At 66.6% G+C, this 17,656-nt stretch overlaps 1 protein-coding gene across 3 annotated transcripts; it reads right to left on the bottom strand.

The window, feature by feature from the left end:
- Positions 1-1,213: 1,213 nt before the first annotated feature.
- On the bottom strand, positions 1,214-17,505 carry ADAM11 (ADAM metallopeptidase domain 11). Of its 3 annotated transcripts, XM_051825781.3 has the most exons (27): positions 17,239-17,502; positions 16,618-16,793; positions 9,533-9,609; positions 9,329-9,395; positions 8,077-8,162; positions 7,915-7,990; positions 7,524-7,590; positions 7,389-7,456; positions 6,988-7,062; positions 6,813-6,884; positions 6,492-6,658; positions 6,142-6,226; positions 5,939-6,029; positions 5,758-5,809; positions 5,330-5,429; positions 5,173-5,244; positions 4,965-5,057; positions 4,730-4,810; positions 4,160-4,210; positions 4,004-4,067; positions 3,740-3,839; positions 3,475-3,594; positions 3,210-3,378; positions 3,007-3,121; positions 2,841-2,931; positions 1,864-1,881; positions 1,214-1,418 (listed from the first exon to the last, which is right to left on the bottom strand). In XM_051825781.3, exons 1-27 carry the CDS (start codon positions 17,303-17,305, stop codon positions 1,403-1,405), a joined length of 2,316 nt encoding a protein of 771 aa, XP_051681741.1. In that variant the 5' UTR covers positions 17,306-17,502; the 3' UTR covers positions 1,214-1,402. The 3 variants fall into 3 exon arrangements, with proteins under 3 accessions (XP_051681741.1, XP_051681740.1, XP_051681742.1); XM_051825780.3 differs by lacking the exon at positions 1,214-1,418 and having other exon boundaries at positions 1,695-1,881; positions 17,239-17,505; XM_051825782.3 differs by lacking the exons at positions 1,214-1,418; positions 8,077-8,162; positions 9,329-9,395; ... (1 more) ...; positions 16,618-16,793; positions 17,239-17,502 and having other exon boundaries at positions 1,695-1,881; positions 7,393-7,456.
- Between the last annotated feature and the right edge of the window lie 151 nt (positions 17,506-17,656).

The raw sequence follows: 17,656 nt of genomic DNA, 5'->3' as shown, positions 1-17,656 counted from the left end.
GTGGGGCGGGCTGTCACAGGAAGGCTTGGGTTCCCTGACTCCCACCCCCACGTGCAGACACGCCCACGTGCGCAGAAGTACCCCCACCTGTGCAGAGCTGTGGCGCCACATGCATGGCACCCTGTGTGCCCAAGTGTCCCACCAGAGGGTGGAGATTGGGGAAGATAGCAGCAGCGCAAAACCCGGCCCGGCCCCGGCCCTCGCGTGGGCAGTGCCAGGACCCCGCCGCAGCCCGATGCCGCCTGGCCCCAGGGGGAGGCGTTCAGAGAAAAGGGAAGCCATTTCCTCCAAGCCTCCTTCAGGCTGCCGCAGAGACAGCTCCCTGGGGTCCTCAGAGGCCCCTGGCAGGTGTGGTGTGGGGCCCCCACCCTGCCCCTGCTGGCAGCTGTCAGGATCAAGGGAGGGGCCTGAGGGAAGGAGTGGGCAGGACTGTTCGTGGGAGCGTGGAGGGCTCTGGCCTGCCTGGTGGGCTTGGCTGGGGAGGGGGGCAACATCTGGAAACTGCTTGGTCCTGGAATGGGTCTGACAGGGACTTGGGGACTTTTCTAGAAGCTGAGGATCACCCTGAGACCTGCACTTCCCACCTCGTCTTGTGCATCACGGGCAGAGCCCGTGCCCTGGGCACACCTGGCCGGCCCTGCCTGGCGATCCTCCTGCGGAAGACGGCCCAGCCTGGGACCTCCGGGCCACCGCAGGGGCCCTGAAACCCTGAGTCGGCCCCGGGCCACCGTCCTTGGGCTGTGTTTTCTAGATGGCAGGATGGGTGTGGTCACTGTACCCATCGTCGGGGCCTTGGGCACGGGAGAGGCAGCTTTGGTCTGAGTCGGCGCTCACCCTTCTTCCATTTCGGCAGGGCTGGGCAGGGGCAGGTAGGGCTGCCCGGCCCCTGCCAGGGTCAGCATGGAGTCCAGGTGTGAGCGTGGCGGGCAATGGGCACGCCTCAGTCTCTCCCGTAAGGGGCAAAGCATCCCTACCTCCGGCTGGGCCCCGCCCCCTCAGGCTTACATTCATCAGTTAAGATTCAGTTTTTTAAAAATGTGTAGGTCAGCCCCTCCCCCCAGGTCCCAGAGTGCTCTGACCCTGGTCCCAGCTGCCTGGTTTTGAGGTGGGGCCACCCCAGGCCCCTGCGGGCGCCCCGGCCTGAGCTGCGGCAGTCTGTGTGGATGGAAGCTACATTCACAGAGGGGGTAGGGGTGCAAGACCAAAGCCGCGTGAGGGGGAGGGGGCCCCGCACCCTGCTGGTGCCAGAGAGGGCCACAGCCCCACAGGGCCCCGTGGAGAAGGAGGTGAGGGGCGGGAGCTGGAAGACATTTGCATGGTGCTTCCCTCCGCGGTTTGGTGGGGGCAGCCTCGTGGTTCAGGCCGAGACGGTGGGTGCCAGGCTTGGAGGGAGGGGTGGCACTTAGGCCCCTCCAGACCTGGAATGGAGAGGGGGCATCAGGGGAGGTGGGGGGGGCAGGGGGGACAGGGCCCAAGGGAAGAGCCCTCCAGGTGGGAAGTCACAGGCTGGCCAGGGAGGGCTCTGGCAGGGGTCAGACAGCGGTGACATGGAAGACAAAACAGATGGGACGCAGAGGGAGGCTCCCTGACAGGACGGGGCTGCGGGGCCCACCTCCGGGGCCCGCCTGGCCGGAGGAAGGGCAGCAGCAGAGAGGAGGGGGCAGGAGGAGGGCGGGCGGAGGACTAGGTCTTCCCGGAGCTGCTCTCCCCCCTTGCCGGGACTCTGACAGCAGGGCTGGGGGAATCGGCCCAGCTCCCCATCCACAGAACGCAAGGTGGTGACGGATGAGATGGAGGAGACAAGGACAGCGAGAGGGATGACGTGGCCGGCGTCACACTGCCCCCTGCTGGGTCGGGTCATACCTTCCTCGGCGGATGTTTCTGTAGGAGCCAAGGAGAAGGCAAGTGGGGAGAGAGAGGAGGGAGCTGTCTGACCTTGCCCTTCTCAAGGAGGACCTCCAGCTCCCAGAGAGGGGCTGGGATCCCCCGGTCTGGATACTAACACCCAGGCCAGAGAGCGGTGCCAGGGGACCTGCCAAGATGGCCCGGGGTTTGCGTCCTGGCTCTGCCACTCACTCACCCTGTGACTCTGGGCCTCAGGTTCCTCCTTTGCACGTGGAGGGAGTTGGGCCAGCTCAAAGGGCTCAAACTTAGCTGCCCAGGGAGCCCTGAGAGCTGGCCGGGGACTAGGGACGGGGGACACACACCTGACGTGGGCCGTCCCTGCACACTCCACCCTGGCCATGCCAAGCTACACTCAAGCCCCCAGGACCCAGGCTTCCCATTTTTCAAGAGAAACCAGAAATCAGGATTGTCAGTGTAAATCCCCTGGTTTTTAAATGTGAGCAACTGACTGAGCAACAAGACACCCGGGAGGCCAGCACTGGCATAGTAGTAGGCTGAGCCTCTGCCTACAGCGCTGGGATCTCATGGCCGCCGGTTCGAGTCCCGGCTGCTCCACTCCCGATCCAGCTCTCTGCTATGGCCTGGGAAAGCAGTGGAAGATGCCCCAAGTCCTTGGGCCCCTGCACCCACATGGGAGACCCGGAGGAAGCTCCTGGCTCCTGACTTTGGATCGGCCCAGCTCCAGCCATTGTAGCCTTTTAGGGAGTGAAGACCTCTCTCTTTCCCTCTTTCTGTCTGTAACTCTCTCTCAAATAAATAAATGAATATTTTTAAAAATAAAAAATAAAGCAAGAGGCCCTGGCAGCTGGCGTGGCCTCATGATGTATGTGCTCCATCTCAGCTAAGCTCTCAGAGAGGAACACTCAGCTCCGACAGGCTGGGGCTCTGACCCCCTACGGATGCCAAGGGACCCGAGAAGAGTGCGAATCTCTTACTTAAATCCCCAGCCCGTGCCGCCCAGGACGATGGCTGCGACCAGGACAGCCCCCGCGATGGAGCCAATGATGATGTTGGTGCCACTGGGACCTGGGAGGAGGCGGGACTCAGTTTTCAGGGAGAGAACGGGGAGACAGCCCCCCCCGCCGCCAGCGCCAGCCTCACCCTTATATCTCTCTGTCTCTCCGGTGGGCGGGGAGGTGGGCAGCGGGTTGTGGATGCTACAGTCTTTGCCTGTCCAGTCGGGCTGACAGATGCACTTCCCCTCATTGCTGCAGACCTAGGGGTGGGAAGGGACCGGCCAGGATGAGCAGGGGCCGCCCCCTCTCGTCAGCCTCTCCCACCACCCTGGGCCTCCAAGCACCCACCCCGTGGTGGGAGCAGATCCTGCGGTCCCCGCTGCCAGGGCAGGTGCTGAAGTTGAAGGCAGAGGCCGGCAGGCATCGGTGGTCCAGGCATAGCATGTTGGGCCCACAGGCTGTGCCATCCTCCACGTAGCTCAGGTCTGAGCCATCGGCCAGCTGCACGTGGCCCCCCCTGGGGAGACGGCACAGCCAGTCTCAGCCCCTGTCCCCTTAACTCCCGGCATCCCTGCAGCCTCCCCTCCCCCAGCCACACCCCGGCCAACGACACCTGCAGTCCAGCTCCTTGCCCTGGTGGTAGAAGGTGACACTGCTGATGTCACCTCCCAAGTCCCCCAGCCGAGGGGCTCCAGAGATGTTGACACAGAGGAGGAAGCCACAGAGCACGTCCCTGTCGGGGCACGTGGAGACAGTGAGCCGCCCCAAGCACAACTTCTGCCCCAGCCAATCTCTGCCCCTGCCTGCCCCCAGGGCTGCTCCCGGGGCCGCCCCCGACGCCAGAGCTGGGGAGGTCCAGCAGTGGCCTGGCTACTCACTGCTTGTTGCACTGGACCCAGCCTGACCCCTTGCGCCCGCAGTTCCCACGCTCCGTCCCCTCCACGTTCAGCTTCTCGTAGCAGAAGCGATCGGCAGCCGCTGCGGGAGGTTGGTGCAGGACCTCAGCCCTCCCGGCCCAGGGCCTGACCCCTGCCCGCCGGCTCCCGCAGATGCAGGGGAGCCAACGTTCAGCCTGAATCTGCCCTGCCAGCCTCTCTCCTGGGTGCCCCAGAGTCCCCTCAGCCACCCCTAGCCAGACTCACCGTGGCCCCAGAGGGCTTGGCACTGCCGGTCCCGGGTTTTGCAGCGGCCTCCATAGCAGCGGCCCTGAGGGACGAGGGACAGAGAAGCCGAAGGGTCAGAGAGGGGGCAAGAGACCGGCAGGCTGGGTGCCCGGGGGAGGCGCCCCCCTATCGTACCTGTTCGTGGTCGCAGAAGTGACCGTCCAGCTTGTGCAGGTTAGGGGGACACTGTAGGGAGAGGGCGGAGCTGAGCACGGCCGCCCGAGAGCTGAGGGGCAGGGGCCCGTGCTGGGGGAGAAGTGCAGGGGTGCCAAAGACCCCCAGGTCTGGGCTCAGGCTGCGGGGGTCTAACGCCCCTTCACAGCGCATTTGTCTGGCTCTGAGCCCAGGCTACATGGGTTTGCAGGTTCCCACAGCTTCTCCAGCCTCCCTCGTTCCCTGCACTTACCTCGCAGGGCTGGAGCCCTAAATGCCTGGCACATAATTAGGACTTAATAGATGTTAACGCACATTATTACCCACTCAGCTCCCTGGCACACACGGGCGCTGGGAATACCCGCCAGACTATAAACACCGGGGTGATGACTGAAGGAACAAAGCCAGGAGCCACGAAGGACCCCTTTCCCGGACAAGGAGGCTGAGCTCGGGAGCCGCGAGCCACACCAGCTACCGAGCGGAAGCGCGCGGAGACGGGGGGGGGGGGGGGGGCAGCCCGGCGGAACCAGACCGACGCCGGGCCGCGCGGACCTGGCTGGAGTCCCCGGTGCAGGTCTCCGCGATGTCGCATTCGTTCACGGCCTCCCGGCAGGACACGCCTCGCGGCTCGTACTAGGAGAGGGAGGCGTGCCCCGGCTCAGGTAGGTTAGAGACGCGCCCCGTCCGCAGCCCAGCCAGCCCCCGCCGGGCACCGCCCCAGCCCCGCCCCCGCTCCCATTGGCGCGTTCCTCGCGGCGCGCCCCGCCCCCCGGCGGGTCCGCCTCACCTTGCAGCGGCGGCAGCAGAGCCCGTCGCTGCACATGGCGTCGTGAGTCAAGGTGCACTTCTTGCAGCAGTTGCCACCGGCACGGCTGCACTCCTGGGGGATGTGGGAGGCAGGGCAGGGAGGCGGACGAGCCCGCGTCCTCTCCACTCTGGGCCCTTCCCCCGCGCCCACGCCAGGTCCCCACCTGGGGCCCGCCCCGGCCGCTCACCTGCACCGAGCCGCAGTCGCACTCCTCCCCCGCCTCCACGAAGCCGTTTCCGCACTCCGGAGGGTCCAGGAGCTGGACCGGGACGGAGGGTCGGGAGTCTGGCGGGGACCCGGCCGCGGCAACCCCCTCCCCGCGTCCCCCGCCCGGGGGCTGCTACCTTGAGGGGCTTGTTGAAGAGGCAGCTCCCGCCGCCCTCCTGCAGGAACTGGTTGTACTCGTCGATACTGCAGCGCGAGAACTTGCGGGGCAGATAGAACCTGGGCACAGGCGAGCGGCCGTCCCGCCGGGGTCTCTGCTCCAGCCCACCCTCTGCTGCCCCGGGGCTGCGCGACAGTCCTCCCGCCTGCCCATCACGAAGTGGCCGGAGGGCGGCGCTCGCGCCCCCAGCTGTCCAGTGCTGGAGCGCTCGGGCGGCAAGGTGCTTCCCAGCGAGGCGTGGGCGACACCTAGCGGCGACCTTGCGCACTGCAGCCGGGCCGAGTGTGCAGACCACGGGGCTGCTCGGATCCGGAGTGGCCCCAGTACGGCTCCATCTCGGACTCCCCTGGCCCAAGACCCTTTCATAGTGTGTCCCCAGGAACTCACCCAGTGTCCTCCATGATGCAGCCCAGCCAGATGTCCGGACACTTGCAGTCCCCTGGGAGTGAGTCAGGTGGATGTGAGGGAGGGTCCAGGACCACCCTCTTCCCACTCACCCTCCTCCGCCCTGGAGGCGTCTGGGCGAGTTGTGAGCCACGCGGGGAGGGGGGGAGGCGAAAGCTGACACCTGCTGAACTCCTGTGTTTGTTCCACATCATGCCCAGGTTCTGCCCCAGCGTCTGGGCCAGGGTCACAGCCATGGCTCCCATGTTGCCATACTGGGGAGGGAAGGTGGGACACAGAGATGTCTACCTCCTCTTAACAGGAGCTTCCGGCCCCTGAAGCCCCGCACCCCAGACCCAGGCCCAGCGGGGCCCCTGCCCTGCTCACCTCATTCACACCCCCGCCCCTGGACAGGGAGCAGATGCCTCCCACGTAGGCCGCCCCGCTGCTGGTGCTGTGGAAAGTCCTGCCCCTGGAAGGGACAGCGCTGTGAGGGGAGCCCCGCCCCCACCCCTGCTGGCTCCCAAGCGTCCAGCCCTGGTGGCCTTGGCTCTCCTTGGGAGCCCTCTTAGGTGCTCTCTGGCTGCAGGCCCTTGTAGGAGACACTTTCCTGTCCCAGGCCATTGGGCCCCTGAGGAAGGGGCGCTGGGACAGTGCGGGAGGAGGGGGAGGCGGAGGTGGAGGCGGAGGGAAGGTGGCCCGGGGCGGGCGAGTGTGGCCGTGGCACAGGGACTCACGAGAACAGGTGGGTGGCGTCGCTCGGCTCGGGCAGACCCTCTCGCCGGTAGACCATGAGCCGGGCCAGGGTCTCCAGGAGGTCGTCCTGCACCTGGATCTTGTCCCCATCGGCCCACGTTTCCATGGCAACCAGTACAATGCGAGTGTTGAGCTGCTCCTTGTACATCTGGGCCCAGGGGGGAGAAGATGGTGCGGCTGGAGGGTGGGAGTGGGTGTGGGCGCACAGGGCTGGAGGAGGCCTCAGGCTGTCCCTCCAGGGAGCCGGGGTCAGGGGCTGACAGTGCTCCCCCCTGCTTTGTGGGGGAGGAGGGGGCTCTCACCACGTCTGCCAGGTTCACCACGGACTTGGCAAAGTTGCTGGTGAGGACCACCGACTGCCGCATCTGCTCGAACTGGGAGGGCGGGGGTGCAGGATGAGGCTCTTCCTGGCCCCCCCAGCCGTGGCCCTGTTCTCCACCCCCGTCCCCACTGTCCCCATCTGGCCTGGGAACTGACCAGCTGGTGGTCATTGATGACAATCAGCTCCACGTACTTGGTCTCGCTGTGCACCGTGGGGTGGCCCCGGCGGACCTGGGGAGCGGGTGGGCACTTGGAATCAGTCCCCTCCGTGCCTGGCCTCCTGCGGCGGGGCAGGGGCTCCGGACGCCAGCCGAGGACAGTGCCCGCCCCCAGGGAGGACGGCTCCCTCCCACCCCAGCCCGTGAACGAAGGGCAGGCAGCCTCAGCTTGCCCAGGGCAGGACGCCAGGGTTAGGGGAAGGCACAGGGGCTCCCCCCAGAGGCAGCTCCTGGCACCCAGGCCCACTGCTCTGTCTCCTCTGCCCAGCCATGGGTGCGGGGTCCTCCTGCTCTGGCCCTCCAGGTCTCTGCAGCCCGAGGTCTGTGCGGGCCCCGTACCTGCCTTTTCCTTCTCAGCCTTGGCCGGTTTGGGGGAGCGGAGTGGACAGGAGCAGCAAACAGGCAACCTGTGGGGCAGGGCAGGTGAGGGCGGCACAGCAGGCCCCCGCCCCAGCCCCACTCTCCCTCCCTTACCTGGTCCCCTGCATCCGAGGGGGGCTGGGAGGAGAGGGGTCCGGTAAATGAGGTGGGGGAGGGGTCCCTGCAACGAGGGGGAGTTAATTCTTGGGGGGCCCTCCTGTGGGGGGACATCGCCAGCTCCCCCACCCGGTGACCCAGAAGTGGCCAGAGCTTCCATGTCGGATCTCATCTCCCGGACGCTCAGATTCCGGGGTCAAGCCCTGGGGGCGCCCCGAGAGACAGGGGCAAAGGACACTGGAGCCCAGTGAGAGGTCACTTGGGGGACAGAGGGGACATTGGAGCTGGGGTCACGGAGGAGGGCAGGGTGGCTGAGGTTACTGAGGGAGGAGGGGGAGGCGCTGGCAGTGACCATGAGAAGGGACAGCGAGGAGCTGTGCAGGCTCACCTGGGAGGCTCCCCAAGGCCCAGCCATCTCCTGGGGCTCCACAATGTAGGTCAGGTTCCCATCAGAGAAGACCCCACTGTGCAGAGAGAGAGGCTCACGTCCCTGCTGCCCCCAGCCGGGGCTGGACGCTTCGCCCTGCCGCCCAGCCCTCCCCATACTCACTGCAGCCCCTGGCAGGTAGACAGGGCAGCGAAGGAGTGGGGGTTCCCCCGGAGCTTCCCCTGGTAGTAGCAGTGGTCCCCAGCGCCCTGGCAGAGCAGAACGGTGAACTGGACGGGCCCCCAGCCCTGGCTCAGAGGCTGCAGGTGCCCGTGGCCACAGTCCCAGGAACCCCTGGGACTCGAACCTTGTTCTACGTGGGTGGAGCTCCTAATGGCCTGTGTCCCCCTGGGCAAGTTGCTAGCTCTCTCTGGGCCTCCTTCACCTCATCTATAAAACCAAGACGAGGGCGGGCTTTGTGCAGCCATTAAGAGACCCACACCACCGACGGGAGTGCCTGGGGTCGAGTCCCAGCTCAGCTCCCAGTTCCAGCTTCCCGCTACTGCTTGCGCTAGGAGGCTGCAGGTGACGGCCCAAGTAGCTGGCTCCCTGCCAGCCATGTGAGAGACCCGGATGGAGCTCCTGGCTCCTGGCTGCACCCTGGCCCAGCCTTGGCCACTGTGTTGTGGGCAGCAGATAGGCGATCTCTGTCCTTCTCTTTCAAATGAATTTTTAAAAATTCTGAAGACGAAGCGGGACCTCAGCTGTGGTTTTCAGCCACCTGCTGGGGCTGGTGGCGGATGGCAGAGGCCTTGGGAGTGCAGGCATCTGCAGGGCACCTGCTGCTCGCCAGGCACTGCTCCCACGGCGACTGTCACCGCATTTAGTCCACGGCTGGTGTGGACTCACGCCCCACCGCACATAGCGCCTCACACCCTGCCTGTGTGGCCGAGGAAGTCCCAGCAGCAGGCGGCTCCTGGCCAGGCCCATGGGTCGGGGAGGGGGGGCCCGGCAGCACCCCCTCCCCCAACCCTGCCTTCTGCAGAATTACTTGTGCTCCAGTTCCTGAACAGGCTTGGGGGGCAGGCTATTTATAGATCCCCATTCATCTTCCTTCAGTCTACAGGGCCTCCAGGGCTGGGACCCTGGTGTCCCCGGCAGCTGGGAATTCCCAGGCCCTTGGTAGGGAGCAAGAGGGGGCAGCTCCTCAGCTGGGTGGGGAGTGGGTTCCTGCCATGGCTGACAGGCAGCAGTGGGGGTCCCCTGTGCCTCCCTGCCAGGCCGGTGGGCTGGGAGCCAGGCCCCCTCCCACCATGCAACCTGCTCACCCCCAACCATCAGAGACTCCAAAGCCGGGAGAGGAGAGCCAGGCCCATCCTGAGCAGAGCCCAGGGCCCACCCCCACCAGCCCCCCGCCCCTCCCACAGCCGCTCACGGTGCTGCGCTGCGCGGTCCCCTCCCGGCTGAAGTGGCGCTCCACGTATTGCGAGGAGAGGAGGTGACTGGAACAGAGCGGGCAGGAGGAAGGAGGGGTCGCTGGTGAGGCCGCGGCAGGCTTGAGCCCCGCGCCAGCCAGCTCGTGGGGCCCAGGTCCTCCCGCCCGCACCGCCCTTCTGCTCTGGCTCCAGGTTGCACTCACTGGTTCAGCTCCAGGTCCAGTGTGAAGTTTGAGTTGAATGCCGGGATGACGAAACTCACCTGGGCGAGATGGACAGGCTGGGGAGAGGGCACAGGGGTCAGCTGGGCCGACAGGAAGGAGTGCCCGGGGCCGGGGCAGATGACCCAGGACAGAGACACCCAGCACCGCAGCCAAGGCCTCACTGGGGCCAGGGGCTTGGCCATCTCCCGGGGCAGCAGGGACGGAGCCCAGCCTGCGCGGAAGCATCTTGGAGGCGGGGAGGCCCTAGTCCAGGCGCAAACGGGACGTGGTGCGCAGGGCTCCGTGTCCAGAGGAGGCCTGGCCTGCGCCCGGAGTGGATGGCCAGGTCGCAGGGCCCCGGCTGCCATCTTGCCGGGGGAGCAGACTTGGCTCATCCACCCCCAAATCCATTGCCCTCCACCTTGCCCAAAGCTGCTCATCTTTAATATTTCAACCCATGGTTAATTTTTAAACACGGAAGTTTTCTTGATAAATTTTTCAGAGGGGCCCATGCGTAGGGGCCAGGAGGCTCCAGGTTGCCGTGGCAACAACCAGCCACCCCCTCCCCGATGGCCATCCTCCCAGGCCTCGGGGCCCGCTACGGTGTGGAGGGGGAGACACAGCGCCGCCCCCAGACAGGAAGGGCAGGAGAGTCTGAGGGAGGTTGGCTTCCGCTCCTAGAAAAGACCTGGAAGTTTCTTCCCACCCAGCTCCCGTCCCCAGTCCACTGAAGACCGAGCCCAGACACCCAGATGAAGTCTGTCTGCAGCGGGGGCTGGGGGCTGTCCCCTGCCTGGCTTTCGCTGGTGGGGGGAGCAGGGAGGGAGGGGGCTCCTGCACAACCTGCTGCCTGGTGGGCTTCCTCCTCGGCCACTTAACCACGGCTGATTCATTAGGCAATGTGTGCCCGGCGCTGTCTCATCACTGCACGTCCCACCATCGACCCTGCAGGATCAGCGCTACTGTTATTCCCACCTGACAGGTCAGGAAACTGAGGCACACAGAGACCAACTCATCTGCCCAGGGTCACATGGCTAAGAAATAGTGGTGCTGGGATTCGAACCTAGGGAACCTGTTGCCAAAGTCTTTCTCACCCCAAAGAAGAGGAGCTAAGATGGGTGTGGGCGCAGTGTCCATGGGAGGCCTGGGGGAGGGGCAAGGTGGGGCGGTGGCTGGAGCTAGGACGCACCGACTTGCCCCATCCCACGCTGGCCAAGGCCCTCAGCTCGGTCCGGAGCCCCCAGAGAACCGAGCAGACTGCAGATAGGAAGCCAAGGCCAAGGAGCCCCTGCTGCTTCTCCCCGGGCCTGGACCCTCTCTGCTCACCCCTCCCCCGGGGCTGGACCCTCTCTGCTCACCCCTCCCCCGGGCCTGGATCCTCTCTGCTCACCCCTCCCCCGGGCCTGGACTGGCTCTGACCCCACCCCACACACACCAGACCATTCCTGTCCTGTCTCCCTCTGTCCTGGCACCAACTCTGTCTCCACCCTCGACCCCTACCTGAACCACCTCTGCCCCCACCCCAGGACTGCTCGTGCTCCTGCTGTCCAGTGACAAGCCCCTAGCCCAGCCCCAACCCGGCGGCCCTGTTCCCACTCTCTCACGCGGTGCAGCCTCGGCGATGACCCAGCAACCTCTGATTCTTGGAGATGTGGCCGGGTGCCAGGCTGGGAGGCTGGGCACTCATCCTGCGCCGGGGGGACTCCCGGGGCACTGCAGACTCCGTGCTCAGGAAGTGAGCAGGCCGACCCACCTGGCTCCTCCCCCCGTGCAGGTCAGGCTGATGGGGCAGCAGTGTCCCCTGCAGCCTGCCGAGGCCTCAGCCAGAGCTCCACACCTGTGGTGGGACACAGCTCTGTCCCCTGTCAGAGAGAAGAGCCAGTGCAAGGCCACTGTCATCCCTGGATTTGCGTCCCAGCTGCCCATGGAGGGGGCACGATAGTCCCAAGCCCTTCAGCCAAGCCTTCCACTGGATTCCAAGCCAGGCTACTCTCCTTGCCTGCCCCTGCCTTGGCCCTGACCTCATCCCAGCATCCCTCGCTCCCGAGGGGTCCGTAGTGCTGGTCTTGAGGTCACGCCGATTCCTCAGCCATCCTCGCCCCTGCGCCCAGCTCAGGATGGCCGGGCTGCGACCCTGTGCCCTGCGCTTGCCTGTGCTTCCTGGCCACTGGGCCCACGTGCTCCAACCTGCTCAGGCCACCGGGCCCCAGGCCAAGGCTCAGGGAGACAGAGACTTAGAGGCGGCTGGCCCAGGATCATGGCTCGGAAGGTTCAAGGCCAGGTCTCACCCTCGGACTGGGTTATGTCTGCCGTGATGTGCAGCCACCTGCCTGGTGGGGAGACAGCCCGCCATCCCCAAGGCTTGCACCCTCCTGGGTACCTGTTTAGGGGGACAGGGTTTTACCCTCTCTGTACCCCGTATCACACCCGACCACATGCAGGCAAGAGAGAGAGGAGGCCAAGGTTCCGCTGCAGTTCCAGGATCACAAATACAGGTGCCCAGGCTCTGCCCTGGGCCTGCAGAAGCAGCGTTGGGGGCGGGGGAGGCTCAGGATCTTGGCATTCCCGGGTGCTCCAGGAACTGCAGCATGCAGACCACTGCACCCCACAACCCCCAGCCACACCTCCACCTTGCCCCGCCTGCACCTGCCAGCCGCGCGTGGAATGGCTCACTCGCCGGCGCCATCAAATGCGATCCTGACATATTACAGTCTCCCCGACACAACCCCTCCCAGGGTGGCCGCCAGCCTTGCGCAGGCCTCAGTTTCCCCGCTGATGTTATCAGAAGTGCCAGCAGTAAGAGGTGCAAATGAGGAGGGGAGGCAGCAGTGCCTGGAGGACCTGGATAAAAGACCCCCACTCACTTCCTGTGACAGGGACCTGCTCTGTGCGCCCCATCTGGGTGAGGGGTCTCACCCAAGGACATCTTTCTGAAATCCCCCACCCCCCACCGACCCTCCCAGAGACACCACCTCCTGGCCAGGGAGGTGGCAGAAGGGGAGGAGCCAGAGAGGCAGGTGTCCCACCTGGGAGGGCGTGGGGCTGGGAGACACCCACCCACCCACCCACCAGCTGACTCCCCCGCGGCCCCCATGAATGCTCTATGAATCGGCAGGGCCATGGAAGCCCAGCAGTGAGAACAGGTGGACACGTTTCCTCTGATGGGATTTGACCTACATTTTTGAGGACAGAGTCACCTCCTTACAGGGTCATCAGTCCCTCTGGGGCCAGACACTGGGCATCTGGGCCCCTCCTGGCAGCCAGGAGGGGCATTAAGGTGAGGCCGAGCCCCCAGGCCAGTGTCCAGCCAGGGAAGACTCGGCCCAGGACCCTGCATAGCTAGCTCCTCCCCTGAACCCCACAGAAGCCCCACAAGTAACCCCCCGCCGCAGGGTGGCGTAGGTGCCGGCGGCCTCCCCGATGCAGGGACACCGGGGAAGCTGGACAGCTCCTCCCAGGAACCTTCTGGGCCCCGACCCTTTCCAAAGAGAAAGGGGCTGACGGCCGCGATGTCGCACAGACCCCGGCACGGGCTTGGCTCTAGGGCGTACCGGGCACCCCGCCCACCACTGCCGTGTCGCAGGGGCAGGGCACTGAGCCCTCCTCAACTGCCTCCCCCACCCCCACTGCAAGAAAACAGACCCAGAGACTGCGGGCAGCCCCTCCCATAACTGCCTGTCTGGACAGCACTCTCAAGGCTTCCGTCCACCCACCGTGGCCCCTTCCCCAAGGTGGCTCAGGCGAGCCTGGGCCCTCTCGCCCCCAGCCCTGTTCACCTTGGTTCCCAGAGGGTCTGACTTTCGCAAGACCAACAAAATGCACTCGCAGCTTTGCGTGGCTAGAAAAAGGCATCCCCTCAGAGGCAGCATCAAGGGCCCATGGCTCGTACCCAGCGGACTCTCCTCCTGCCCAGGCGCCCTTGTGCAGTGAACAACCAGCTCAACTGAACAGGGGCCCTGCTTGTCCTCTGGTCTCACCCATCAGCTGCAGGCTCCCTGTGGCCATCAGATTCTACACCTCCTAAAGCTCCCCCTTCTTCCGGGCCTCGGCGCGTCCACACTGCTTCCACGCTGGACAGAAGTGAGATGCTGAGAGCAGTGGCAGAGCGAGGGCACCGGGTCCCCCGTGACTTCTGCTCTGGGTGTCAGTCTTGACCCTGACCCGGGGTCAAGACTGCTTCCCGTTTCCGTGCCTGTCCCCTCATCTGTGTGTGGGGGGGAATAACAACAGCCCCACCTCCTGGCGTTAGGAAGAGGACGAAATAAATCAAGGCCAGGGGAGGCGGAAGAGGGCCCGGTGCCTTGTCACTTCTCTGGCTCCCAGTTCCTTCCTGGTCACCTTCCTCCCCCCACAACCCCAGCCAAGCCGGGTCAGCTCCCCCGAGACCCGAGCTTCCGCCGCCCTGGTTTTGGGGCTCAGGGTGAAATGAGCAGCCCAAAGCCGGAGCAGGGGCACCCCCGGCCCTGCCAGCCAGCACATTCCTCCCCCCCCCCCCCGGCTCACCAGGGGATGCTGCCGCTCCAACACCCGCTCCGCCCCAAGTTCTAAACCAGCACAGTAACCGAGCACAAAACCCAAGCAGTGCAAGTGGGAGAGCCCTCCCAGCCGGAGATGTCTCCCGCAGGGCTCCTGTGGTCGCGTCCTTGCCCTGGGAGGGCTTGGGGAAAGGCCCCTCGGAGGCAGCGCGGTGCAGTGGGAAGTGCCCTGGTTTGGGGAACAGTGCCGTGACCCCACTGCGGAAGATCTGATGTACCCTGGGCAAGTCACACAACGTCCCACTTTGCTCATCTGCACAATGGGCAACAAGTCACTGGCCCGACAGAGCGTGAGAGGAAGAGCTGACACGTGCGTGCAGCCCAGCAGAACGCCGGGCCCAGAGAGGTCCACAGGATCGGCCCCCTCCTTACCACTGGGCACAGCCTCCACCTTGGGGGAAACTGAGGCCCAGGTCTGGGAGGGCCCTGAGCACTACTGTGAGGTTCCTGGGAAGTTTCAACCCTGAGGGACTCCCCTGGAGCTGCCCGCTGTCCCGCAGGTCCCCAGGCTGACTGCTGTAGCTCTCTGCGCAGGCGCACCTGCTGTGCCCCCCCCCCAGCCAGCAGGACAGCACCCAGGACCCGCAGCCCACCCCAATCTTGCCACCCAGCCAAGGTACTTCCTCCCCCCTGGCCGCTACACGCCACCCTTTCTTCAGAAAGGACCAGGCTGGAGGAGCAAGCCACCCACGGGAGCCCCCACCTGCCAGCTCTGCCTGGCCCCATGTTCTCCCCTGCCTCTGCCCCTGCCCCTGACCCCATGGTGGCACCCCCTCCCCCCACCTGCCCCCGACCCCATGGTGGCACCCCCTCCCCCCACCTGCCCCCGACCCCATGGTGGCACCCCCTCCCCCCACCTGCCCCCGACCCCATGGTGGCACCACTCTCCCCCCACCTGCCCTCCACCCCATGGTGGCACCCCTCTCCCCCCACCTGCCCCCGACCCCATGGTGGTGCCCCTCTCCCCCGACCTGCCCCCGACCCCATGGTGGCGCCCCTCTCCCCCCACCTGCCCCCGACCCCATGGTGGCGCCCCTCTCCCCCCACCTGCCCCCGACCCCATGGTGGCGCCCCTCTCCCCCCACCTGCCCTCCACCCATGGTGGCACCCCTCTCCCCCAACCTGCCCTCCACCCCATGGTGGCGCCCCTCTCCCCCCACCTGCCCCTGACCCCATGGTGGCACTCCTCTCCCACCACCTGCCCCCGACCCCATGGTGGCACCCCTCTCCCCCCACCTGTCCCCGACCCCATGGTGGCGCCCCTCTCCCTCCACCTGCCCTCCACCCCATGGTGGCACCCCTCTCCCACCACCTGCCTCTGACCCCATGGTGGCACCCCCTCCCCCCACCTGCCCCCGACCCCATGGTGGCACCCCTCTCCCCCCACCTGCCCTGACCCCATGGTGGCACCCCCTCCCCCCACCTGCACATCTTGTAAAGCACGAGCCAGGGCCCCAGGATCAGGCAGGGTCAGGGACACCCGCCAAGGCAGCCTGCGAGGCACAGGTCACAGGCAGCCGCGCCAGGTGCCAAATGGCAGCCTTGGCTCTGGGACCATCCCTGCTCCCTGGGCAGGCGCAGGAGCCGGCTTCCACCCCACCCCCAGGCTGCCATTAACCCTCGGCCCCCTCCCCTCCCAGAGTGATGGGCCATCTATTATGCATGCTCCCTTCCATCTCCGGGTTCCCGGCCCCCTGCGCCACCCCGCATCCCCCTCCCCCTTAAGGGCTTTTAACCGGGAGCATCAGGCAGGGCTGCCAGTCCGACAGATGTCTAACGTTAGCCTCCGCTTCCCTTCCCTCCTTCCTCCCTCGACTCCCACCACTCCCAGCTGCCAGAACGCCCCAGCTTGAGCGGCACCCTCCTCTCCGCCGCCTCCCCTCCCGCCAGGCCTCCGCCGCCCCGCCCTCGGCTGCCCCCGTCGGCCTGGCTAACTTTCAGCTTCCAGCTCCTGGAGAGCCAAGGCGTGCTGAATGAATATTCCATCCGGGTGATTATTATTCACATGATATTAATTAATTATTAATTGCAATTAATCTCCTTCATTCCTCACTTTCCTCTGGGAGGCAGGAGGGGCCCAGCAGTTGAAAGGGACCGGGGTGGGTAGAGGTGACATTTGTGGGTGAGCCTCAAAACCGCTTTCCAAGGCCTGGCTTCCAGGCAGGACAGGAAGGAGAATGGGGCTGTCAGTGCTCTGTGGGAAACTGAGGCAGGCGTGAGCACTGAGCTGCTTCAGGAAAGCCCACTGAGGGTGGCTTTGGCCTGAACCTGGGAGCCCCAGCCCCTGCCCTCCATTGCCCTGCCCATGCCCCCTTTAAATGGAATCACTAACTTTGGCAGGAGGCAGTGTGTGGGGGAGCCTGTCCCAAAGCGGGACCACAACCTTGTCATCCCAGGGTTCCTGAGTGCTGAGCTCCCGCCATGGGGGGCGGCCGGGGGCCTGGAGCAGGGCAGCCAGTGCCCCCACCACCAGCGGCCTCAGCACCCACCTGGCAGCCCATCGCACAGCCAGGGAAGCTGCCCTTGGCCTCACCACCCAGCCCCACTCACCGGGCCCCCGGGCGGCTCCTGGCGGACCCTGGTGTCCAGCTGCTGCTTCCGAATCTCTCCCCCAGAGCTCTGGCCCACCAGGCGGCTGGGCTCCGTGACCTCGGGGGCTTCTGGGCCTCCTACCTGGGGTGAGACCCCCCAGCGCAGAGCTCCGGCAGGACCCCGGACCCCAAGACCTGAGGAGACAAGGCTATGGCAGCGAACAGATGCCCACCGCAGGGCAGGGGCGCGGGGCCAGCCAGCCCTCACCCCGGCGTGGCCCTTGCAGTCCCTGCTGGAGCCAGGTGGGAGGATCTGGCTGCCCCGCGGAGGGGGAGCCTCGCGGGAAGGGGTCTGGAGCTTCCTCCTACAGGCGGTCACGACTGCCCCCCCCCCCCCAGCCCAGCCCGCAGAGACCCGCAGAGAGGCTGGCGGACGCAGGGGACGGCCGCGGCGGGACGGCCAGATGGGGACAGGTGGGTGGCCGCACCTTCCCTCCGCTCGCGCTCCCCCACCCCGCGCCCGGGACCGCCTGCCACCCCGGGGGCACTGCGGGCAAACGCGACTGCAGCAGAGGCGCCGCAACCCGGGGCGGGGGCGGGGAGGGGCGCCGGGCCGGACCGGGCCGCGGGGGGCACTCACCGGGCGCGGGGAGCAGCGGTAGCAGCAGCGGCAGCGCCGCGAACGCCCAGCGCCGCAGCCGCCTCATGGCTCGCTCATCCCCCGGCTGCGGCTGCGGGCGGGCGGCGCGGCGGGCGGAGGCCGGGGGCGGGGAGGCGCCGGCTGCTGTGCCGGGGCGGGGGCGCCGCGGCCGGGCCGGGGGCGGCGGGGCGGGCGGCGGGCTCAGCGCGCTCGGGCCGCGGCCATCCCGCGGGGCGGCGGGGCCGGGTTAAGAGCGGAGCGCCGAGCACGTGAGCCCAGGGCCCGCCCCCGCCCCCCGCCCCCGGGCCCGCGGGCCCCCCCAGCCCCGCAGGGCGGCCGCCGCGACGGGAGGACAAAAGAGGCGCCGCCCCGGGGCCCCCTTGCTCGCGCCTGCCCGGGCCCCCGGAGCAGGTGCACG

Source organism: Oryctolagus cuniculus, chromosome 17 (genome assembly GCF_051225735.1).
Source record: "Oryctolagus cuniculus isolate XC-2025 breed Fujian yellow rabbit chromosome 17, ASM5122573v1, whole genome shotgun sequence".
NCBI classification, from domain to species: domain Eukaryota; kingdom Metazoa; phylum Chordata; class Mammalia; order Lagomorpha; family Leporidae; genus Oryctolagus; species Oryctolagus cuniculus.
This window is presented reverse-complemented; position numbering and strand designations above follow the sequence as displayed.

Coding starts and splice junctions, on each gene's coding strand:
- ADAM11 (XM_051825780.3), bottom strand. CDS start 17,305: ATGAGGCGGCTGCGGCGCTGGGCGTTCGCGGCGCTGCCGCTGCTGCTA. Junction 7,591..7,914: donor GGCCTTGGGGAGCCTCCCAG/GTGAGCCTGCAC, acceptor CCCTCGTTGCAG/GGACCCCTCCCCCACCTCAT. Junction 3,840..4,003: donor CCAAGCCCTCTGGGGCCACG/GTGAGTCTGGCT, acceptor AACCTCCCGCAG/CGGCTGCCGATCGCTTCTGC.